This window comes from Lutra lutra, chromosome 5 (genome assembly GCF_902655055.1).
Source record: "Lutra lutra chromosome 5, mLutLut1.2, whole genome shotgun sequence".
Lineage (NCBI taxonomy): Eukaryota > Metazoa > Chordata > Mammalia > Carnivora > Mustelidae > Lutra > Lutra lutra.
In genome coordinates this window covers 116,041,578-116,068,201 of record NC_062282.1, presented here as the reverse complement: position 1 = coordinate 116,068,201, position 26,624 = coordinate 116,041,578, and the positions used below count along the sequence as shown (strand labels likewise).

The following is a 26,624-nucleotide window of genomic DNA, read 5'->3' as shown; positions in this document are numbered from 1 at the left end:
GAACTGAAAAACACAATTAGCATTCAAATGAAATATTATGGAGTTCCCTTCTATGAAATCTGATATTATTAAAGAATAAATGCTATTAAAAGTAATTTAATGACACCTAGGGTTTCATAATACTTGAATTTCAAAACGTAAAATTATCTTCAGTTAATATATGTTAGTAATGAATCAACTTTTTCACTGAGACTCTATTTTTATTTGCCACCTAGCTTCTTCACCGTGAAAAATAAGCATCAGGCAGATATGTCTAGGATGGTATTTGTCACATAGTAAATTTTTAAATTATTGAAGAACAAATAAGTGAATAAGTAGAAAATCAAAATCTAAATTTAATTAAGATCAACTGGCCCACACTCAAGCTAAGAGGGAATCTAGATACAAATTAAGAGCTTATATGGAAAAATGTACAAATATACATGTTAAATATATAAAGATATATATTTAATCAATACATATAAAGATATATATTTAATCATTTAATGAAAATGTGGAAAAATACAGTGTAACTATACAAAAAATCTACACTCGTGAACTGCGATATGTACCAGGCCTTTTCCTAGAATATTCTTGTTTTTGTTTATCTACAAAAATCACTTTTACACTACCATATTTTGAAAATTCTTGCAGTAATAATTAACTTGACATTTTCTATAAATACTACAATGACAGCCATATGTTCTAGTCACTATAAGACAAGGTATGATTTACAGTGTCATTCTATACTAGCCATTCCTCTCACCTCTTCAATCTCCGGAACGTCGTCAGCCAGGACCTCTAACAACAAGGTTTGAATGGTTTCCCCAGGGGCAAAGGTCACATTACCTGAGACAACTCGCAGGTCACCAGTAGCAAGCTGTCCATTAATGGTGGCGACCCACTGAACAGTAACATTGCTGAGTGTCCCAGAATTTCGAATTATTGGCAGGTTTACCTTCACTGAGTTAAACTCAGGTTCCTCTACAATAAGTTTAGTAATCTGAAAACCTAATGGGCAGAACAGAGTTAATTTCAAATACAAAGTGAAACTGAGGCAACACAGAACTATTATCATCCGATAGCTGATTGTTTTTTCCCCCCTAAGCAGCCTGAATATAAACAGCTAAACCCCCCAAATCGGACTAACATGCTGTGATACTAATTGGTCAGGTCTGACAAAATCTCCACATTATTATTCATTATGACAGAAGCAGAAATCACTAAGAATCCCACAACGGTCAGGCCTGTACCAGTCATGAGGGAAGTGGGTCTAGTGAGTTCTGTGGCTAACTGCACAGTGCAAGCCTGGTCCAAACAGGCAGCTGCTATTTTGTTTCCACAACTGATGCTATGCAGGAAAGAGGCTCAATGTTGCCAGATTTCCTGCTAATTGAAAAGGCCAAAAATCCAGATTTTTGTGTAAATTTACGTTAAATTGATTTTTGAAAGAATTGTCTAAGATCCACAAAACACATCTAGAAGCCAGATCTGACTTACAAGCCTAAAAGTTTTTCCCTTCTGTATTTATGCTAAGATGCTGATTTCTTTTTTTAATAATCACTAACCACTGCTAGGAGGGTGCACGGATAATATTGGTATCAGCCGTAAAAAAAAGGGAAACATGATCAAATTGATTCTAAGTCCCTAAAAATAAAGAAATATATGGTCTATATTGACGAGTTACAGGGAAGACACAAACTAGTTTGGTTACCAAATAATCCAAAGGGGTCATCAGAGGCCTCAATAATAATGATCGCCTCTGTTAATGCCCCTAGTTTGGCTCCTCCTGTTGTTTCATTCAGCAACTGCACAAGAAAAGATTCTTCCAGTTCAGGGTAGATGTCATTAATGATATATATTGGCACAGCTTTACTGGTTTCTCCTTCTAGCAAGACCACATCCGATGAAGCTATGCTATAATCTTCACCTATGAAGATAAAAAGCAAAATGTTAAGACTTAGTCCCAAATATGATAATAAACATGCCATATACTAGTAAAATACTAGGACCTATCAAATTCTATAGATATACTTACTTGTAAGGCTTTTTTGAGGATATTGACTACATATATTCTAAACAAAAAGATTTTTTCTCTCTTGCCAGAAAAAACAGGTTTGAGATCATAAAATAATGAAAAAGACCTCCAAAGGGTGTTCAAGGTTATCCTTTCATTTTTAGAAAGATGTATGCATAATTTCTTCTATTTGTCATATGCAGACATAGATGATATAGCTATGATATAGATATGGACATAGACAAAAATATAGAGAGTCATCCATTACCACAAGATAACCCCTTATCTACAAAAGAGAAAGAAAATGTGCACAATCTTTTAAAACAAAGAACAGAACTAAAATTCTGACCTCACTAGAAAGATATGTTATACTGCGGTACAGATATAGACATGCCTGCCTCATCAATGTTATTGCTGGAAACTATGGGCTTTCAAAAAAAAAACTGGATTAAAAAGCTGTTACCGCATACCACTCATGTTGGCGGTAGCTTTGTTTCTGGTCAAACAGTGGGAAGGGAATGGAGACAGCCTCCTTATGAAGCATAACGCTAATCTCCAACACTGATTCATCCCCACTCTTGAGCCATGTGTAGGGCCCCCTACAGTCAGGCATTCATTCCTCTAGGCTACCCACCCTGCATGCATGCACGCAACACTCGTACTTAGGGACTAGGTGAGCCTTGTTTATTATCTTCAAGCAAATATCATTTATTTCAAAACATCAAACGTGTTATCCTATCCGTTCACACTCATGTTTCTTCAAGCGCATGACAGAAAGATTCTAATTGAATAGCTCTCAGGCAGATCTCCCTCTAGATGCTATAACAGCACCAATAAAAAGGCAGTCTCCTAATGTTTGCATTTGGCAGTGAAATCATTTTGCTTACATAGACTCGTTAATGCTAGCCATTGCCTCTTCCACATTCTTCATAAATAAATAAACAAGCAAGATAAATGGGTTGAGAGGCAAGAGTGTTGCCAAGCAGGGCAACCATGCAGCTGCACATTTTATCCTGCTCTCCTCAGATCATTTACACATGAATCCCTTTCAAATGACTAAAAAGTACACACAGAGAAAGCCTAACAATTCTTTCCCTAGTTTACTTTTCATTGGTTTGTGCATATTTGGGTCATTTTAACTTAAAAATTCATATACAGTTTTGCGGACATTTTTCAAAAAAATTCTTCAAAATCGTGTCCTAAATACACGATAAAAGCTCTACATTTTTGCCTTTTAAAAGATGCAAAAGAATTACTGCTTTCTGGTTGATTTTTCTAACTACATCTGTAAGCAACTTTTGTTAATTAAGGATATAATTTCCCTCCAAAACACTTCACTGCCCCTTGGAGGTCTTCTCTCACCTGCAACTGCAGTGATTGGCACGGCTTTAAACTTCACAGAAACATCTGCGAAGGCTCCTCCTGCTCTAGTCACATTGATAATGGGTCCGACATGATTTTCTGCCACTCGAACAACGGGTGCTGAGAGCTGAAGCGTTCCAAATGCATCATCATTGGCAATGATGATTAGATGAGCAATAGTTTCTACATTGGGCCCAAGGCGTGGAGAATTTGGAACTGAAAGACAAGAAAAGCTAATGTATCAAAATTCTACCAACCTGCCAAAAGTCATCGGGAAACCTCAGCAAGATTCCGTCAGCCAAATGGGATCCTCAGGGATCCTCAGAAGCCTCTGCCTTCAGCTCAGGTCATGATCTCAGGGTACTGGGATTGAGTCCCACATCCGGCTCTCTGCTCTGCAGGGAGCCTGCTTCTTCCTCCTCTCTCTCTCAGCCTGCCTCTCTGCCTACTTGTGATTTCTGTCTGTCAAATAAATAAATAAATATCTTTATAAAAAAAAATGGGATCCTCATTTGGTGCTTCTTTCTATTATCTCTATCAAAAAAACATGTACCAACTACTACGGACCAGCACTAATCTAGATATGGGGGAAACAAAAACAAACAGAAAGTCCCTCCTCTCTTGTAGCTTTACATTCTAGAGAGGTTTTTATTATAGACTCTTTAGCACAGGAATAGTTATCCTACAGGAATATTTTAATAACTATTGGAAATTTGTCAAGAGGCTCTTCCAATGCTCCTCTAATTAGTTGCTAGCATGACATAAAATTAAAAAAAAAAAAATTTCACTTACAAAATTGAGTAGGAAAGTCATAAAGTTTTGTTTCCTCAAAGACCAGCTGCAAATCATCATACTGTAACTAAGTTACTCCCTCTCTGTTACCCTGTCCTTGCTCACAAACCCATTCCTTTTTCCCATCTTAATTAACAGTCTCAAAGCTACCCCAATGCAGATTCACTTAACCAACTGAGCCACCCAGGCACTCCATCCACAGTGCTGATACGGTAAAAAGTGTGCTCAATACTTTAAAGGCTCTCTTCTCACTTTCCACTGATTTTAGAGACAGCAAAACTTATTGTGAAGGCAATTAGGACCTTCCACAAACTCTCCCTAAATTATTTTCTAGGTTCAATTCCAACCAGCACCCTTGCAAAAACAACATAAAAAAGTGACATTTTAACATGAATGAAGCATCAACAAATTCTTATGAGCAGTAAACAATTTTGAGTTGATACTCAGAATATCTTTAACAACTGTTGTATTTGGAAACATGTGATAATAAAATTAAACATTTTCGGACAATTTAATCTAAAAACAGTAACACCATTTAATTTCAATGATAGAGACCCACAGACTATGTTAAATTAAATCATGGTTAAAATTTTAAAACTCTGCTCCGTTGCTCCGCCACTTGCCGGAAGCCATACTCTCAATAGATGCTGAAAAATCATTTGACAACGTACAGCATCCCTTCCTGTTCAAAACTCTTCAAAGTATAGGGATAAAGGGCACATACCTCAATATTATCAAAGCCATCTATGAAAAACACACTGCAAATATCATTCTCAATGGAGAAAAACTGAAACCTTTTCCGCTAAGGTCAGGAACACAGCAGGGATGTCCATTATGACCACTGCTATTCAACATAGTACTAGAAGTCCTAGCCTCAGCAATCAGACAACAAAAGGAAATTAAAGTCATCCAAATTGGCAAAGAAGAAGTCAAACTATCACTCTTCACAGATATGATACTATATGTGGAAAACCCAAAAGACTCCACTCCAAAACTGCTAGAACTTGTACAGGAATTCAGTTAAGGGTCAGGATATAAAATCAATGCACAGAAATCAGTTGCATTTCTCTACACCAACAACAAGACAGAAGAAAGAGAAATTAAGGAGTCCATCCCATTTACAATTGCACCCAAAAGTATAAGATACCTGGGAATAAACCTAACCAAAGAGGCTAAGAATCTATACTCAGAAAACTATAAAGTACTCATGAAAGAAATTGAGGAAGACACAAAGAAATGGAAAAATGTTCCATGCTCCTGGATTGGAAGAATAAATATTGTGAACATGTCTATGCTGCCTAAAGCAATCTACACATTTAATGGAATTCCTATCAAAGTACCATCCATTTTTTTCAAAGAAATGGAACAAATAATCCTAAAATTTATATGGAACCAGAAAAGACCTCGAATAGCCAAAGGAATATTGAAAAAGAAAGCCAAAGTTGGGGGCATCACAATTCCGGACTTCAAGCTCTATTACAAAGCTGTCATCATCAAGACAGCATGGTACTGGCACAAAAACAGACACATAGATCAATGGAACAGAATAGAGAGCCCAGAAATAGACCCTCAACTCTATGGTCAACTAATCTTCGACAAAGCAGGAAAGAATGTCCAATGGAAAAAAGACAGCCTCTTCAATAAATGGTGTTGGGAAAATTGGACAGCCACATGCAGAAAAATGAAATTGGATCATTTCCTTACACCACACACGAAAATAGGCTCAAATGCACTAAGGACCTCAATGTGAGAAAGGAATCCCTCAAAATCCTTGAGAAGAACACAGGCAGCAACCTCTTCGACCTCAGCCGCAGCAACATCTTCCTAGGAACATCGCCAAAGGCAAGGGAAGCAAGGGCAAAAATGAACTATTGGGATTTTATCAAGATCAAAAGCTTTTGCACAGCAAAGGAAACAGTTAACAAAACCAAAAGACAACTGACAGAATGGGAGAAGATATTTGCAAACGACATATCAGATAAAGGGCTAGTGTCCAAAATCTATAAAGAACTTAGCAAACTCAACACCCAAAGAACAAATAATCCAATCAAGAAATGGGCAGAGGACATGAACAGACATTTCTGCAAAGAAGACATCCAGATGGCCAACAGACACATGAAAAAGTGCTCCATATCACTTGGCATCAGGGAAATACAAATCAAAACCACAATGAGATATCACCTCACACCAGTCAGAATGGCTAAAATGAACAAGTCAGGAAATGATAGATGCTGGCGAGGATGCGGAGAAAGGGGAACCCTCCTACACTATTGGTGGGAATGCAAGCTGGTGCAACCACTCTGGAAAACAGCATGGAGGTTCCTCAAAATGTTGAAAATAGAACTACCCTATGACCCAGCAATTGCACTGCTGGGTATTTACCCTAAAGATACAAACATAGTGATCCAAAGGGGCACGTGCACCCGAATGTTTATAGCAGCAATGTCTACAATAGCCAAACTATGGAAAGAACCTAGATGTCCATCAACAGATGAATGGATACAGAAGATGTGGTATATATACAAAATGGAATACTATGCAGCCATCAAAAGAAATGAAATCTTGCCATTTGCGATGACGTGGATGGAACTAGAGGGTATCATGCTTAGCGAAATAAGTCAATCGGAGAAAGACAACTATCATATGATCTCTCTGATATGAGGGAGAGGAGATGCAACATGGGGGGTTAAGGGGGTAGGAGAAGAGTAAATGAAACAAGATGGGATTGGGAGGGAGACAAACCATAAGTGACTCTTAATCTCACAAAACAAACTGAGGGTTTGTGGGGGGAGGGGGGTTGGGAGAAGGGGGGTGGGGTTATGGACATTGGGGAGGGTATGTGCTAATATGAGTGCTATGAAATGTGTAAACCTAGCGATTCACTGACCTGTACCCCTGGGGATAAAAATATATGTTTAAAAAAAATAAAATTAATAAAAAAAAAATTAAAAACTCTAAATCAATATAATAAAATTAAATTCAACTAGATTAGAAAAGAATTTGCCAGGCATTATTCTAAGCACTTTTCTTATAGCAAGTCATTTAATCCCTACACCATCTCTATGGGCAGGTAACATTGTCCACATTTTACCAAGTAATCAGAGGCACAAAGATGGTGAGGAAGTCACAACGTATCATGCTAGTACCTGGTAGACATATCAAGAAGCATCCTGTGAGAATTTTTCTAATCTCTTGGTCCCTACATACAATTCCTTATCAAACCAGGTATAAAACCTTCAGTTATCCAAATCGTACATTCTGTGCTGTGCTCTTACCCAGGTGCTGATCTCCAGTCTTCCCGTACTGCTTTCCTCAAAGTTAATGATTATACTCGGAGTACAGTAACAGAGACCTTATCAGGTCCTACACTGATTTAGCTTATTAAAATGTAATCACTATCACACAGATTTGCATTTAATTGTTCTTTAATTATTTCACATCATATCTTATGTCTATTGTGAACTGCCCCAAGTATGCTGCATGGTTCCAGGAACAGAATAAGCATAAAATACATGTCAATTGTCTCTCCTATCCCATAGCACAATGATATTCTGCATACACCATGTTATTAACAATTGTTCATATTTACTGAATGCTTATCATGTGCCAGATATTGCATTAATTTTCATATATATTATTATATTTAAGCCCCATTATATTTCTGTATAATAGATAAACTGGGGCAGAAAAAGATTATGTTCAATAATTTATTACTATATATTGAAACGTAAGTTATCTTATACCAACATCCACAGTTCCTAGACACTGCTGTATGTGATACTCCCTTCTGGCTTTATTTCTATCTTACTCAATAAACTGAGTTTCTTGAAAACTAGGCTTTATTTTATAATTCTTACTCAGTAAGACTAATCGCTGGATTTTATTATAATTCATTTGCTCTTAGAATTGATCCTAAATCTTAAGAGAAAAAAGGATGCATATTGTGTGAGAATTTTAACCTTGACTATAATCTGAACTTAATATTAGCAGTTGTCCTTTAAAGTAAATTTCTTTCTATAATCTTGAACTACAATTACTTACTTACATTGTGGATAAGAATGTTGTTTACTATATAGTGTATCCATCCAGGTATTACGGTAAGGTGAAGAAATAAATTTATGAGAAACTTTAGTCTACATGGTAAAACACAGTCAACATGCAGCGCTTAGAATTTTATTTTTGGAATATGTAATTCCAGTTTCCTTAAGGTTTTATTTGTTATAAATATTACTCTAAAACTGATGTTAAATTGATATCAAATTAATATCATTAATCTTTCCTCCTTTACTTGTTCCCTTATTCCAGGAAATCTAGATTCTTCTCTTTATTTGTCCTCTTAGGGAGATGTGACTAATGAACAAGCTGTAACACAATGACTGCTCTCAGTTCCAAAAGCACAAGGCGTGCTCTCTACCAGGAGCCACCCGGCTCTCTCTATAAAGCCCCTGAGCCACAATTCCAGACGGAATGACTGCTACTTTTCAAAAGAAGTTGCCAGATTGGCTGATTGGTCACTCCTCATTCTTGTCCCCAACCAGTGCCTTCTTCTCAACTCCCAGTGACTAACAAATTTACAGGATTTCTTACGGCTACACACTCCTGTCCCCCTTCCCTTGCACACTTGCTGGACCCACGTGCTCATGGCCAAAGTTCTATGGGTCAGGGAATCATCCAGAGTGGATCGAGGTGAAGGAGGCTCAGGATCTTGCCACGAGAACCATCCCTAGAATACCCAGATTGACTTTAGAATGATTTGGAAGCCACAATACATAATACTAGTACTAATACATAGTACTAATACAATAGCGCTAGAAGTCAGTTGCACTGGATTACACCAGAGCTTTTAACAATTTAGTTTGGGAACATAAGGGACTTTCAAAACATAATTTTGGGTCTTCAAGTGTCCCACTTCCATTTGTCATATAGTTAAACTTGTGTAAAGTGATGCTTTCAAAGTCAGAGCTTACTATTTTTATAGGATTTTCTACTATACCCAATTCTTAATTTATTTTTTTAGGATTCTTACCTCCCATAATAATAAAAACACACTAATAGTTACTTACTTGGGCGATTCTGTACTTCCTCTATTAAAGTAGAGTTGAGTAGCTCAATAAATACTGACTCCGATCTTTCTGGTTCATCATCATCCAAAATTGAAATAGTTATGGTTGCCTCACTCTGATTGGCTCCAAAAAGAACAAATCCAGAAGCTGGTATATAGTCTCTTCCTTGAGTTGCTCTGGCTATATTAGGTGGAAAATAGGGCAGTTTTTGCATATCATCCAGTGTTGCATATGTGACTAGGACTTTTCCCATGAGGCCTTTTAATCTTATCACTGACAGTGTGATATTCTGGGTTGCTTCCTCAACTTTGATAGGTCTGTTTGTCTCAGAAAAGATGAAGACCCCACAAGGATCATCGCTAGCCAAAACTATTAATGTGGCATTAGTATGAACTCCCAAGGAGCCACTGGAGACACTGAGGATTGACACAGAGAAGACCTTATCCAGTTCTGGATCTTCATCTGGAAGTATTTCCACTGTGATGTTGGCACTCTTCTGCCCAGTCTCAAATGTGACATTGCCAGAGGTGAAGGCCAGATCGCCATCAGGATCGGAGCCTATGCTCCAGAGCAAAGTCACTTGAGACAGAGCTCCATGGCTTCTTATTATCTGTAAAATATTTAATAGCAAAATGTATTAAGAGAGGGATTAAAACCATTGATTTAGAGGTTTGTAAATATAGAATGATAGCAGGATATTAAATTTTCATCTTATCTTCTACAAGTTTTTCTCAAGAATTTGAGATTCTTGATGGCAGGGACCAACAACCACCAGTCTCTGAAGACCCTCACAGTACTTAAAAAGTGATTGTTGCATAAAGCTACACATTGATTGAACATTTTTACCTTCTAACTAAACTATAGCTATATCATTCCTACAATTATATATTAGTAATGAAGCAAATGTAATTAATAATTTCTTTTGTTTAAGCACACTCATGAAAATTTTTGCTTTTACTACAAAAATGGTATATGCTTCATTGTAAGGAAGAAATTAGTGATATTTTCTGAAAAGTTAGCCATAAAACTCATTTTTTAAAACAAATTATATTTCCTTTTATCTTCAATGTAAGATGAAAAACTCACCAAAAAACATATTTCTCCCAAAGTTGGATAAAATATACTTAAGAAGCAAGAAATACTTTTGCCAATAATATATTAAGAAAAATAAATAGCTGTAATTATGAATGTTAACTCAAAATAACATTCAAGACAAGAATTTTATAAAACTGGATCTTTTCCCTTAATATTTTTTTTGAATAATTAGTTATCCTTTCTAAAGTTGTTCAAATTACTCCACAATAATTTACTGAAGATCTGCCATTGAGTGATCTTTCTTCATTATTTATATAAAACCTGAGGAAGCTGAGTAAGCTTCAAGCTCCTCCCAGTTGTTTAAAAATTGAATCAGCTTAATTCCTAACTGGAACAAAGCAGAGAAGAAAGTACACACACACACACACCCCACATATAGGATTATCATTATTATTGCTATTTACAAATGTTTTGGATTTTCTTTCCTTTTGGGAGAGAGGTGAGATAGGATTGCATTTTTCTACCTATTATCATTAGGCATGGCCAATATGATTTGCTTTGACCAAAAATTCTAAGTGGAAAGGTTACAAATCACTTCCAGAAAGAAATCATAAGGGCCAGTATGCAATTCTCCAACCCACATTTTCCCCTCCATGAAGACAGAAGCACCTGCCAGGATGTTGCCTCTGGGATCCTTGATCCCTTAATAACTGGTGATGGCCAAGTTCATCTGGAGACATACCATGAGTGGAAAAACAAACCTTTGTTATACTAAGCCCCTGAGCTTCAGGAGACTTTTGTTTCCATAGCCTAAGTGAATTAATACAAAATCTATAAAAAATAATATTTGGAGGACTCCACTATATTCCTTAAAGAGTCAGGATTCCTCAAAATCATAAGACAAACTTTTATGCAAAATTACATACAAAGACAAATGTCAAATCACTATTCAATTATCAGTTTGTATTGTGTGTACCACTTGGCTTGTTCCCCTCTACCCAAAAAGGAAAAAAAAATAATAATAATAACATGAAGGACACTTTCATAATACAATAAAACAGCTTTAAAAGAACAGAAAGTGTCTAAGAGTGGAGGGAAAACAGTACTCACATTTAACGTAACAGTGCTATACCCATCTTCTGGTTCAGTTCCGCTGACAAAGAGTGACTCAGGGCTAAATTCAAATATACCATGAGCATGGTCAGAAGCAGCAATTGTCACCAGAATTTGTGAGGCCACTCCTAGACTGGCTGCATGGGTAAGTTCCAACAAATACCAAGAAAATGTTAATAAGTAATTTACAAACCAAAGGAAAGCCAAGGAACAACTTTTTGAAAAGAGTTGTACCATTCACTGAGTATGTTCTAATTTGTTTTAGAAAGAAAGGCAGACACAAACGGTTGCCACACATATTCATGCTTTTATGACCTTTCTCTAGTTTGGCACCAATGTGATATACAAGTGCTGTATAAGCACTTGGAGATGAATAAGGAAAACTTGTTTTCTTTTTCTGTCCTATGAAAGAGAACATTCTTCCACACAGAGTATATGAGGAAAGTCTCCCACGATCCTTGCTGACCTCAGAAGAATATGAGCCAAAATGCCTCTTACCTTTATGAATCAGTTTCCCTACGATTTTCAACTGACTGAACAGATTCTTGGTTTTTAATGTGCATTAGTTCTAGGCCTATTTTTTCATCACATTATGATATTATAGATCAACCTCTCCTGGCCCCAAACATGCCAATCTTATAACTAAAAAGGTGCCAATTTTACAGAAGCATTGCATTTTTTCCTAAGAATTATGTCCAACTTTTATGTTGCATTAGTATATGCAGACAAGAAAACGAGCAATTCCAGAAGTAACAGAATAATTAAATATAGTAGTTACATGATGCATTGGTGGAAGTTAGAAATGAGAGAGGTGGGAACATGAGTTCTAACCTTAAAACATAAAACCTGAAATTGTAATAAAGGAATATCTGAGATTAGAACATTTCTCCCTTGAGAAGTAATTTTCTCTCGATACAAAAAAAAAAAAAGTATCTGAGGTAAAAAGCTGAGTCATGTTTGCATAGGAATCTACTTAAAATCTCTTTTCAGTATTCCCACCCATGACTGGCAACTTATTCTCCCTATTTATTGCCTTTTTAACTTTTTTTTCCCCAACTGTTTTGATTAAATGCTACATATAAAGACTGCTGGCTCTTTTTGTAAATAAAATAAGCATGATACATTTAACAGGAAAGTATAAATGTACTATTTCTCTCTTTTTAGGTATTAAAAACTATGTAAAATATTTTTCAAAAATCACTTCATGAATGATAGCAAAACTTCTATTAGAGTTGGAATCAGGACACTGTATTGGGTTCATACAGAGGAAAGTCTGGGCTTTGGAGGTAGGTAAGGACTTGATTCTGGCTTGATCACTTTCTAGTTGGGTAACTGTGACATGGAGCAAATACTAATTTATAAAGTTGCTGCTATGGTTACTGAGATAAAATATGTAAATAACCTGCACATAGTAGATGTAAATAATTGGTCAGTATTGTTATCTCTAAAAAAATAAGTTAAAATAAAATGAAGACTAGTAAAGGGCCTTGGAACAGCTGCTTACCATGCTTGTGAATAGTTGGAAGGAAGAATTCCATGTCCCCGTCACCACTACCACTGCCATCAACCCTAAAGAATTCAGTCACTTCACAAGGAGACACAGAGACACACCCACACAATAAACATTGACACAACGAGAAAATGGAGAGCTCTTAAAACATATCCAAAAAAGAGGAAAATGTAGTAATATTCACCCAATGGCATGCATTCTTCCAAAAAAGATAAATTATTTGAAGTGGTAAAAGTATAAGATTTATCAAGCTACTTATTTATTAAAAATTCATCCATAGCTTTAGGAAATACTCCATGTTAGTTGTAATTGGTATTTCCCATTTCTGTCAACTTAACCAGTTGTCTCTTTAAATCACTTACTTAAAGCAATGTAAATTACTTCTAACATTTTATTTATTTTTGTTTCTAACATTTTAAATATTTTAAAAATATTTGTGGTTGTGTACAATCACACACTTGGGCCTACAGGACTATGACTATGACAGAGTCACCTTAATGCTCACCACAATCAACTCAAAATTAGGGAAATGCACCTAATATTTCCCTCCAGCCATATGTTCAAATTCCCACTTTATGTACCATTCTCACACTTGATCACCTTTTTGCCACTGACATGGTAGAAAGAACCCTAGATAAGCAGTCTACAACAATCTGTTTCGGGCCTAGCTATGAAACATACCCACTGTAAAACTTTCAGCAAGCCATTCAAACTCTTGGTACTTCAGTCTTCTCACCTAAAAAATGTGTTGCCTTCTACAGAACCACTCTAAAGACCAAATAAATAATGTAAAAACTAAAGTACTTGGCAATATTTGAGGACTATGATAAAAAAAGACAGTGGTTTACCCTCACTTCCAATACACTTAAACTCCACCCATTAATTTACCAAAAGTTTGCAAAGAAGACAGGAAGTGTACTGATGATAGCAATGGAAAAGAAGATTAAGAGAGGCAAGTCCACATCCAGACCTATGTGCTTCTATCAGTGTCCTTGATTGAAATGCAAGTTTAAGATCGCCCTGCTCTTCTGTTCTTCCCCTCAATAGGACTGGGATACACCAGACACGAGAATTTATGGCACCCCAAATCTGAAATCATCTTAGAGACTTAGGAGGTAAAATGAATTTTAAGGAATATCCAGTACATCCCCTATATTATCTGCAAGTCATGAGAGACAATGGTTCAACACTATGCACTCTGGCTAACATAAAACATCTATGCAGGTAGCTATCTTACATACAGTCGGTTTTATAAACCGTTTTATAAACAAACCGTTTTATAAACAAAACGATATGGAATGATGGTTGCTCCCCTGACTCTCAAAAGAATTTAGCGCCTCACAATACTGTACTTCTTAGACAGTCCCTACTATAACTTGGGGAATAGAAGCCACTGTCTAGATTTCTTCACCTCCAATCCCAACTCAATGAGAAAATGAGATTCTCTGACACTATTGCTTACTCAAAGTCTGCAAGATTGGTTTTCAACTGAGTACTCATGCACTCAGGTACTAGTGCATAATCTAATACTTAGGTATTAGATTAATACCTAACAATGCATATTCTACAAATATGGGGAAAGTTTCTATATAAGATACCAAGTATCACTATGATCAAAAATATTACTTCTGAAGAATACTTAATGTTCCTTATCAGTCAATAATGATTGCTAACATTTTCTTTATTCCATAAGTATTGCTAACTACAAGTGATACAAAGAACAACTTTTCAAATATTTTATAGTGGCCCTTAATTACTGAAGTTGTGTCATGAAAATATGATTTGGAAATGCAAGGACTTCTCTCTGGAGGACAAACCAAGCTGGTATTTTAACATGCCATCCTCCAAACAGGCCATCCAGCATGTTTTTACTGCTTTACGCAGTCAACCAAGCTGCGGCACTGTTTAATCATTTCCCTGGTTTGCTTTCACCTGGGCTTTGGGAACACAGGGAAAGAAAATTTGGGGATATTTTCCATACTTAATCCAAAGTCTCATTACATAGTAGAAGACAATTTTAATATTTCTGTTTTACTCAATCTTTCCCTTTGGGTGCCTTGTATAGTATTATAACCTTCTTCATTAAAACAATGAAGATAATAATAAGACAGTAATACCAGGTTTTGGAAGGAAGAGATTATCCTGCTGATATCTTACCAACTCTCAGTTTCTTACATTTATAAAGGGACTATGGTACATATCACATGCATTGTATAACACCCCCAGCAGCACCTGAAAATCATACACATTAACACTTCTGTGAAGAAACCTATATAAATAGTTCATCCAAATGTGATAAAGACTATAAGAAGCATCTCTTCAGTGCAGAAGAGTTTTGCCATGAAATGAATCCTGACCAAAAATCTTTGAAAATTGGAGATTCTGAATATCAGAATTGAGGATAAAGTGCTGTTGACCTGTTTTATTGATAATCACTCATAAAAAATTATCTAAAATGGCTACATTCACCTTGGCTACACCTGGAGATAGCTCTAAAGAAGCTACTATGAAAACTGAAAGAGTAAGAGGAAAGACATGATTTTAGGAGCACCTACTACGAACGACAACTATAATTTGGTGATTCACTCAGGGGGTGCCTGGGTGGCTTAGTCAGTTGGGCGTCCAGCTCTTGATTTCAGCTCAGGTAGTGATCTCAGGGATATGGGATCAGGCCATGTGGGGCTCTGGGCTCAGCGAGGAGTCTGCTTGGGATTCTCTCCTCCCTCTCCCTCTTATACAATCTCTCTCTCAAATAAATAAATAAATCTTAAAGTTAAAAAAAATAATAATTTGGTGATTCATTACAATTATACTATTTTGGGGATTCTTTTTTACATATATAAGGAAATATTTTGTGCTACATAGAAACACATAATAATAAATACATTTCTAAGTTAAAAAATAAAAAAGAAAATCAAAGCACTCAACTTGGAAAAACCAATGGGTAATAAAAGGGAAAAAAACCCAGCACCATAGGTGGTATCCTTATAATAAACATTAGAAATATTAACTCAGAGTTAACCAAACCTCACAGCAAAAGTCTATGTAAACAAAACTATGAGTTGAATATTAATTTTTAAGAATAATTTTCTAAATTTATGTAGGGAGATGGAAATATTCTTTTTACCAAGAAAAGAAAGCAACTATCCATCAAAAACTGTCTGCCAAATTTATCTTAAGTAATTATTAATGTTTAGGGTGCTTTTCCCAAAAACTAGTAACTCACACATTAAAAAAAAAAAAAAAGGTAACATTGATTCAAAGGATTGTATTTCCTTAAGAGAATTGACTATCCTCAAGACAGATGAACAAGAAAATATAAATATTTGATACTTTTGAGTCACCAGCTTACCTCCTCCCTCCAAGTTCAGTAACTCAACTTTAAAAGATTTTTCCAATTCCGGGACAGAATTATCAGTGATATTAACAGAAATATATTTGTATCTTTCTCCTGGTTGAAATTCTAAGGTACCAGCAACACTCTGAAATACAAATAAAAGATTTATCCACTAGATTATAATTATTCTGCACATTAATGTACAAGATGAGAGTGTCTTCTATATCCCAAATTATTATAAATACTGAAAGAGAAGAACATAAGTAAAATATAAACCTGAAAACACTTAAGTGGATGTGAATAGTGTTTGATATAAATTTTAAATAAATATTCTCCAACTAAGTAAAGCAGATGGATTTTTATTTCTCTTGTTTGCCTATTCATCAAAAAAGCAGTCCAGGCAAACGAGAAATCTGAAAATGTGACATCCACAAATTCCTAAATTAATTCAATGAGATGCATGAAACTCTTGACAATGTACATTTAGAACTGTTCAAATTATATCAGGGTAATGTAAATAATCAGTGTGTAACAACAGCATTTTCACATTTTCATTCTGAGAATTTCTCCAAACAATAATAAATATCAGTCTACTGGGCATTAACATTTTCTTGATTATATTTGCAACTGCAATTCAAAATATAGATCTCGCATCAGAAAAGTTCACATATTAGAGGAAAAACAAAAAGTTATTTAAATTCAAAGGTTCAAGGCCCTTTTTTCCTCCCCAACCTCATTATCTCTTACATAAACATCGTCCCCTCAAGTCATGAGAACACATTTAAAAGTTTTAAATTTTTCTAGTGTTAGCTTGTGTGGACAAACTGTACTTCATTCTCAGGAGCTTTTAATGATCTCAGAGTTAAATTGAGAAACCCATGTACAATTAACCTAATCATGCATTTATTTACTTTTTTGGATATTTATCAAATGCACATCATGTACATGGTACCATTTTAGATGTTTGGGATTCAAAAACAGCCAAGACAAATCTCTAGCTAGATGGAGACCATTCTATAAGGAGTGTTAACCACATAATATAATAACTTGAACAGAAAAACAACTGCTATAAAAGGCATATAGTAAGCTCAAGAAGGAAGTAATTAACTTTGCCTAGAGGACAGTCATCAGTGGAGTAATTCCACAAGTCTTAACAGCAGAAATAATATTTGACCGTCTTGGGAAACCATCTTAACTTGACCTTAGCAATATCCTACACGATGAGCCATTTCCTCTTCTAGAAATATGTTCTTCTAGAAATATATTCCATGATATCACACTCTCCATTTTTCCTTACGTTTCTAGCTCATTCTTTTTAGTGTTCCTTGTTGATTTTAACAGTTGCCTTACAATCCCTAAAAACTGCTCATCAGACTCTCTTTAGAGCCTTTTTCTAAAAAAGGTTACCATGCATTTAGACTTCAAATACTATTTATATGTTCCCAACTCCCAAATTCTTATCTCCAACCTCTGCTATCCAGACTTAAAACTTAATGCCTATTTCAAAGTTTTCTTATCATTTCTGTCATAATTTTTAATTCATGATTTCCCCTTAAAAAAAATCTATGCCTTATCCAATCCTCTCTACAGTACTAAATTATATAGCAGCAAGCTGTTTATGCCAGGAACTAGGGAGTCACTTTTGACACACTCTTCTGCCTTATCCTTTGCACTCAACAACCTTCAAATCACCCCGTTTTAACTCGAACACGTTTCTTTCTTTCTTTTTTTTAAAGATTTTATTTATTTATTTGACAGAGAGAGATCACAAGCAGGCAGAGAGGCAGGCAGAGAGACAGGGGGAAGCAGGCTCCCTGCTGAGCAGAGAGCCCGATGTGGGACTCGATCCCAGGACTCCGAGACCATGACCTGAGCCGAAGGCAGCGGCTTAACCCACTGAGCCACCCAGGCGCCCTCGAACACGTTTCTTGAGCCCACCTACTGCTTCACATCTACACCATTACTCAGGTAGTGGACTCCTTACTGGCCTTTCTGCATCCAGTACTTCTATCTTCCAATCCATTCTCCCCCATTCTGACTACTGAGCTTTTATAAATACATAATACCTTTCAATTACTTAGCTTTGTTTTTAAAATATAAGGCACATGTGTAGCATGATCTAAGGCCTAGAAAGATCCAGTCCCCATATACCTTATCTTTTACCAGGACACCTAGCTCTCCACACTCTGGAAACACTGGTCTTCTTTCTGCTCCTCATTAGGACCATTTAACCAAGACATTTTACCAGTCTTGAGTAGTTCTTTCCCGCTTCATTTAGTTTAATCATTTTCTCCTTAAACTTCAGAGCTAAGCATAGGTATCACTTCCCCAAGAAAGGCCTCCTCAACTACCCTATGTCAATACCTACTTCTCTCCCAGGGTATCAACCTTGAACATTCCTATAACTGTGATTCAATCATTCATTAGTTGTTTTATATCACAAGAGCTGGAAGTAAGCACCTGTATGGTGGGGACCACCTATACTTCAGCATATGAGAATAAGGTTAAGAAAAATGATATCTGATATTCAATTGTCTCCTCTTCTATAGATGATCTTTCCTGGCACTTCCCCTCCATCCCCCAACACATGTATACTCACACGCACAGCCTAAGAAGTCTTACTTTTGTGGTAAAGAGATCAGAGAGACATGACCCATCAGAGAGAAGTGAAGAAAAATTGTCACATTTTCAGGGACAAGCAAATATCACAGTTCAAAGTGGAAACCAGTGACATACAGAACATCTAAGTACCAGTACCCTAAAAATCATCAGAAATGTCTTCAAGGGTAGTAGCTTTCTGATAGTTGTGACAGATAGGGCCATAGGTTTTATTTTATTTCATTTTGGTTATTAAAGAAAATGATAATCCAACTGGAGACTGGGGATTTCCAGACTACCTAGATATTGGAGACTATCAGTATAAGGACCAAAGTATTTCTCTAAGAAAATTGCAGAGAATACTAAGCTAAGCTATCATGTCTTGTGCAATTTGTTACATATCAAATTAAAGATACAATATATGTCAAGGCAAGAGAAATATAACTTGCCCAAGAAAAAGAGTTTGAGAAGGAAGAAATCTGAGAAGACTTCGCTAACTGGACTACAACCAAAATTAATTAAATTCAATTAGCCAGGGTTTCTGGGGTTTAAGGAGAAAAGTGTATACAAATTACTGGATACTGTACCATTGTGTGGGTTTTGTTAGGAAGAAGAAGAAAAACAGGAAAACTAATATTAAATTGAAAGGAGATAATTTTTTGGGAAAACAGAAATGTTGGAGGATATAAAATACTTCCTCAGAAGTACAGCCAAGAAGAAATTATGAGCATTTGCCTAATACAAATGAATATTCGTAATAATAAGCAGTGATTACTGAGTGTCACGATATATGTGCCATGTTCAGGACATGACACTTAAAATGCTGCCATCCATCCTCAGAGCAATCCTGGCCAGCAGATATTATCTCCTCTTAATGATAAAGAAACTGAGATTAGGAAGATCTGAGCTCCCAAGACCACCCAACATAGGAGACCACTTAAAACCCAGTCTGGTCTAGTTCAAAAATCCCAATTTTCTGTTTGCCCGTACCACACTGCTGCTCACATGAACAAAAAATATAATTAAAATTGAAAAGACATGGACATATAATTTCTTCACAAATTTGGTCCTATTTGATGGACGCAGACATGAGAACTTAAAATGTGTAAGAAACAGAACTGTAAATACACCTGATCAAAACCTGTAACATTAAAAATAAATAAATAAATATATATAAAATAAATACAAATGAATAAATAAATATATAAATATATAATATATATAATATATATTTATATAATAAATAAATATATAAAAATAAATAATACAAATGAAAACTATGACAAATATAAGGTACAAGAGCTATCATCAGTATGATAGCTACTTAAGTGTCAGGCTTCAAAGAACTGAAGCACTTTAATTTCTAGAAATGTAAAAGGCTAGAGAGCCATCAGTGCTTATTTTCTGTGTTGAGCAGGATTAGTGCCAAGTCCCTTTCGGTCAGTCCTCCAAGAGAAGGGTTGAGACTATCTGACAAGTGCACATATCATTTCCAAAGGACTAAGGAATATATATACCTGGTAGTCCTCAGGACTGAATGCTGTCAGGGGCACTGTTCTAAATTCTGCCAGAACCCTCCCTAGGAGGCCTTGTGCCCGGACGACCAGTAGCCTCACTTCTCCATCTTCCTCCTGCACAGTGACGTGTGGAATACTGCTTGCAGGAAGGATCATCGTGTCCTCGGACTGGGGGGGCAGCCCTGTGGAGAACTGAAGCAAGCCTGCAGGACACAAAGAGAGGCAGGACACTATGGACCCAATTATCCATGGAAGAACTTCTTATTCATTTGAAACCATCTTGCACGATTATTTTGATTGCCAGAATAAAATTCTGAGGACTTTCATTGGAAAAGACTTACGTGAAGATTTAGCATGCTTTTGACATAGACTACGTCAATAAGTTTTCAAAATGTTAAAAGTTAAAATGATAATTTTTCTTGTTTCTACCCAGAGAATCTTATATTTGAATCTCTAGAATTCATTCTTGGACTTAGAGCAGAACATGATTAATGCCACCCTGAAGGATCTGCAACACATTTAAGAAAAATTAAACTAAGAAAATCAGAGTTGAAGAGCCTCTCAGGTTTCCTACACAGAACTTTTAATAGTTGTTCTTGCTTTTTTCCTACAAAAGAACTGTTAGCTTTCAATGTAGAAAACCAGTCTCAATTTATTAGTACAATTAAGAAATTATTAAGAAAATTATCACTTTGCAGCACAGACAAAAAGAAATTAATATAAAAAGACAGTGATAACTCCACTTCTTTTTTTTTTTTAAAGATTTTATTTATTTATCTGACAGATAGAGATCACAAGCAGGCAGAGAGACAGTCAGAGAGAGGAGGAAGCAGGCTCCCTGCTGAGCAGAGAGCCCGATGTGGGGCTCGATCCCAGGACCCTGGGATCATGCCCTGAGCTGAAGGCAGAGGCTTTAACCCACTGAGCCACCCAGGCACCCCGATAACTCCACTTCTTGAAGGTTAATAAAAATCAGAAAGTACTTCAGTTAGTTAGGGGTAACATATCACAACAAGATAGTTTAATTTTGAGGGGTCCCTGGGTCAGTCATTAAGCGCCTGCCTTTGGCTCAGGTCATGGTCCCAGGGTCCTGGGATCAAGCCCCACATCAGGCTCCCTGCTCAGTGGAGAGCCTGCTTCTCCCTCTCCCTCTCCCACTCCCCCTGCTTGTGTCCCCTCTCTCACAGTCTCTCTTTCTCTCTCTTTGTGTCAAATAAATAAATAAAAATCTTAAAAATGTTTTTTTGAAAGTCATGAAGAGAAATACTTTCTTTCATTTTAAATTCATTTAAATAATCCTGTATTATTAAACTTCAGAAATTGATCTTTATATTTTCTTTCATAAACAATGTCCCTCAGGGCGCCTGGATGGCTCAGTGGGTTAAAGCCTCTGCCTTCGGCTCAGGTCATGATTCCAGGGTCCTGGGATCGAGCCCCATATCGGGATCTCTGCTCAGCAGGGAGCCTGTTTCCTCCTCTCTCTCTGCCTGCCTCTCTGCCTGCTTGTGATCTGTATTTGTCAAATAAATAAATAAAATCTTAAAAAAAAATAAAAAATAAAAAATAAACAATGTCCCTCATAATGGCAGCTTAGAATTTCAAGAGCCCAGAAGTTAGAGGGCCTGAAGTTCTATTTCAGTCATTTGCAAAAAGTCCCTTAAGAAGTTCTTAAGTAGACCAGGTACACCCAGGGAAGAGAGGATTATTTCTGCAAAAGGGCTTCGTTACCATATGGATGATCACTAGCTTTGATCATGATATCTGTTGTTTCCTTTTCGGGATCTATGCTTGCACCACTGGTGGGGGTTGAGCCTAGCTTCCCATCTCCAGGAACTGCAGACACCAGAGTCACACGGAAATACTCATTAAGCTCAGGAATATCATCATCAAGCACATATATATTCAGGACCTATAAATGCAAAAATGCAGAAGCATGAAGCAATGAGGCATACAGAAATTACTTACCACTTACCAGAAGAAAATAAAATAACCAATTAAGTTATACTTAACTGAAGTTACTACATCACATGATACATTTCTTTTTTTTCTTTAATATTTTATTTATTTATTTGAGAGAGAGACAGTGAGAGAGAAAATGAGTGAGGAGAAGGTCAGAGGGAGAAGCAGACTCCCCGCGGAGCCAGGAGCCCGATGCAGGACTCGATCCCAGGACTCCAGGAACATGACCTGAGCCAAAGGCAGTCGCTTAACCAACTGAGCCACCCAGACGCCCCACATGATACATTTCTTAAACACTAAAACAAAGAGAAAGAGAGAGAGACCAAAGAAAGTAACTATTTTTAAATAATAATGGGTGCTGAGCAGTAATATTTTTGGCCTAAAAATGTCATATTCATTTGATGTACTGATCTATCAGTGTAATGCTACATTGATCTATCAATGCAATATCACATGTTGCTTGTAACAAAGACAGTGGTATTACCAACCTCAGGGTACAGAGTTCCTAAGTGAGGAACTACATGTTATCTGATGGGATGTGGTGGGGCAGTAGGAAAGAGCAACATATACATGTCTAGTGCCTGACGTACTTAGTAGCATTTTAGAAAAGAGATTCACAATGGACCTTGAAAGTCTGGCACAAGCAATCCTTCTAAAAATTAGCAGTAACTCAGAAATGCTCCACAAAATTTAAGTCAAAATTTGAAGTGAAAAAACAATTCCCCCTTCCTTTATTAACTGAATAAGCATGTTTTGACACCTATAATGTGCCAGGATTAGAGAAGGCTCCAGTTGCTAAGAGGCTCACAGTCTATTGTAGGAGAGAAATCATGAAGAAAAAATTGAAAATGCAATATAAAATGCTAATTAGTAGGTTTGTTGTCTAATTCTGAATCACAAAATACAGTAATCATAGTGTTTATTGCACATATATAATAAATATTAAGTTAATTAATAAATATGTGCAATAATATTGCACATATTTAAAATGTTATAAGATTTTTTTTATTAAATTTTATTTTTTATAAACATATATTTTTATCCCCAGGGGTACAGGTCTGTGAATTGCCAGGTTTACACACTTCACAGCACTCACCATAGCACATACCCTCCCCAATGTCCATAGTCCCACCCCCCTTCCCAACCTCCCCCCTCTCATCAACCCTCAGTTTGTTTTGTGAGATTAAGAGTCACTTATGGTTTGTCTCCATCCCAATTCCATCTTGTTTCATTTACTCTTCTCCTACCCCCTTAACCCCCCATGTTGCATCTCCTCTCCCTCATATCAGAGAGATCATATGATAGTTGTCTTTCTCCGATTGACTTATTTCGCTAAGCATGATACCCTCTAGTTCCATCCATGTCGTCGCAAATGGCAAGATTTCATTTCTTTTGATGGCTGCATAGTATTCCATTGTGTATATATACCACATCTTCTGTATCCATTCATCTGTTGATGGACATCTAGGTTCTTTCCATAGTTTGGCTATTGTAGACATTGCTGCTATAAACATTCGGGTGCACGTGCCCCTTTGAATCACTACGTTTGTATCTTTAGGGTAAATACCCAGCAGTGCAATTGCTGGGTCAAAATGTTATAAGATTTTAAATCAATAAATAGAAAATATGACAGAGTTATGCACATAATAAACAGACAAAAAAACCCCAACCAACTCTTCCCACTAAAGATTTTACAACAGAGAGCTTTTAAGCAAGTCTTAAGGTATTAGCTGCAATTGTAAATAATAATGGGAAGGGAATTCCAAGTAAAAGAAACAATACTTATAAAGGCACACAGTGCATGAAAGAATAAGGCTTACAAGGAACTGCAATTAGACCGCCATGACTGCAGCAGGAAATACGGCTAGAGAGATAATCAGGAGTCAGACCACAGGGACCTTTTATGCTATCATTTAAAAAAAAAAAAAAAAAAGGACTCTTTTGCTTAGACCCATGGCGCCAGCAGGATGGGCAGGTGTTCAGTCTTCATACAGCCAAGAAGCTCCTTGGCCACTGACAAGACCAGGAATGACATGACATATAGTACAAGAAAGCCCATCTGGGCATGGTTCTGAAAGCCAGCACTGTTAGAGGAGCTTCCCATGCAAAGCGAATTATGTTGGAAAAAAGGGTGGAAAGCCAAACACCCAAATTATGCCATCAGGGATTAGGTCAGGGTCCTGTTGATCAAGAATGGCAGAAAATCACAGACTTGGTGCCCAATGACGGTTGTCTGAATTTTACTAATGTAAGTGCTTTAGTCTAATGTAGTTTCTGTTCCTGGAAGAGTTTCTCCCAGGTTTTTATATAGTGAACGGGTATTTTAAATGATTGCCACTGACACCAGAAGTAAACTGCTCACTTCTGGAAAATGATGGAGTTTTGACTGCTGGATTTGGTTGCAAAGGTCATGCTATTGGTGACATTCCTGAAGTTTGCTTTAAGCTTGTCAAATTAGCCAATCTCTCTCTTTTGGTCTTATACAAAGGCAAGAAGGAAAGAGGAAAGACCATGATCACAAATTTTTTTTTTTAAGATTTTATTTATTTATTTGACAGAGAGAGATCACAAGTAGACAAAGAGGCAGGCGGAGAGGGAGAGAGGGAAGCAGGCTCCCTGCTGAGCAAAGAGCCCAATGCGGGACTCGATCCCAGGACCCTGAGATCATGACCTGAGCCGAAGGCAGCGGCTTAACCCATTGAGCCACCCAGGCGCCCCATGATCACAAATTTTGATGGTGAAAACATGACAGTAGTAAATTTCACATGCCAAAAAAAAAAAATTGGACTTTATTCCATAGGCAGTGAAGTGAAACTGAAGAATCATAAGCAGGAAACTGACAAAATGAGAATTTTGTTTTAGAGTAAGTACCATGGCAGAATGTAAACAGAGTGGACAGGGCAAGAAAGGATACTAGGAGTTGGGCTAGGAGGTGACTGACCAGAAATAATGACATCCTGAACTAATGCAGTGACAGTAGAGATGAAGAAAAAGAGATAGATTTAAGATTTGTTCTGGAGATAGAAGACCCAGACCCCAATGTCTCACTTAGTACAGCAAGTGAGAGACAGAAAGGAATGAAGTGTGACTTCCTGGTTTCTCCCAGAAAGGAGGGTGACAACAGTCTGACGACAAACTAACTCCAAATGCAGTCTCCAAACTACTAGTCATTGGGCCCAAAAGCATTTGGAGAACTTTTTTTTTTAAGTAGTTTTTCTGGAGTTTGATTTAGTAGGTCTGAGGTAGAATCTGAATTTAGTTTTAATGTTCATTTTTATCTTGATTTTAAATTAGAAAGTAATATACGGCACAGCCAATATACTCTCAGAAGTACAAAAATGACACCTATTACCCAAGTCATGTCAGTGTTCTTGAACAAAAGGGAACAATATTTATTCTGAAGACTTAAAATATCTTGCTCTTAGAAAGCAAGCTAACGAATGTTGCTCTGAAAAGTAATACCAAAACATCAAGATGTACGTTAAAAATAAAGTAGTAAATATTTTCAACGGGTTGAAGCATACCAAAGTACTCATTCATTTTAGTGAAATGAAGACCCTATCAAGGTATAAATAAATGTATTTTACCTGGTAACTCAGTAAATAACAACAGAAAACATTTGCCTTTACTTTATGTTACTATATGTTATATATGCTCTCCTATTTTCTATTCAATTTTTAAATTATTCACCGTAACTTGCTGAATTGATTTCATAATTAATGGGCCATTTAAAAAAAAGCTTGAAAAACACATTTCCAATGAAATTTCCCATCCTTTGGAAACACACACACACACATACACACACACACACAAACACAAACACCCCCCCCACACACACTGTCCAGATTCCCTCGCAGCTAGGTTTTCAGATACAATTTAAGTATATTCAGTTAGTTGCACTCCCCCAATATCTGGAAGGCCACAGAGAAGTGGAGTCTCCCTTACACTGCTGTCTGTGCTAGAAAGTACAATCACAGAGCACGAGTGACAGATAGGTACCCTGTCGTTGGCTTGGTAAGACAGAGAGGCTGGTATAGATCTAGCAGACATGGTATTATAAGCCAACCGCACTGTTCAATGTTATTATTCTGTTTTCAGTGTGAATTATTTTTTAAGGAATTTAAAAATGAGGGGCGCCTGGGTGGCTCAGTGGGTTAAAGCCTCTGCCTTCAGCTCAGGTCATGATCTCTGGGTCCTGGGATCAAACCCCACATCCGGCTCTCTGCTCAGCAGGGAGCCTGCTTCCCTTCCTCTCTCTCTGCCTGCCTCTCTGCCTATTTGTGGTCTCTCTCTCTGTCAAATAAATAAAATCTTTTAAAAAAAGAATTAAAAATTATAGAAG

At 36.7% G+C, this 26,624-nt stretch overlaps 1 protein-coding gene and 1 pseudogene across 1 annotated transcript in view; one reads left to right on the top strand and one right to left on the bottom strand.

Moving 5' to 3' along the window:
• ADGRV1 (adhesion G protein-coupled receptor V1) overlaps nucleotides 1-26,624 on the bottom strand; it is a 548,798-nt gene that overhangs the window by 423,400 nt on the left and 98,774 nt on the right. Inside the window, exons 24-32 of the mRNA XM_047730885.1 lie at nucleotides 22,052-22,232; nucleotides 20,324-20,526; nucleotides 16,224-16,353; nucleotides 12,866-12,946; nucleotides 11,359-11,498; nucleotides 9,214-9,823; nucleotides 3,359-3,574; nucleotides 1,694-1,909; nucleotides 746-990 (exon numbers count right to left, since the gene is read on the bottom strand). Of these exons, the coding sequence (XP_047586841.1) occupies nucleotides 746-990; nucleotides 1,694-1,909; nucleotides 3,359-3,574; nucleotides 9,214-9,823; nucleotides 11,359-11,498; nucleotides 12,866-12,946; nucleotides 16,224-16,353; nucleotides 20,324-20,526; nucleotides 22,052-22,232 (2,022 nt within the window). The remainder of the gene's footprint in view (nucleotides 1-745; nucleotides 991-1,693; nucleotides 1,910-3,358; nucleotides 3,575-9,213; nucleotides 9,824-11,358; nucleotides 11,499-12,865; nucleotides 12,947-16,223; nucleotides 16,354-20,323; nucleotides 20,527-22,051; nucleotides 22,233-26,624) is intronic.
• On the top strand, nucleotides 22,902-24,787 carry LOC125100187 (40S ribosomal protein S23-like; annotated as a pseudogene).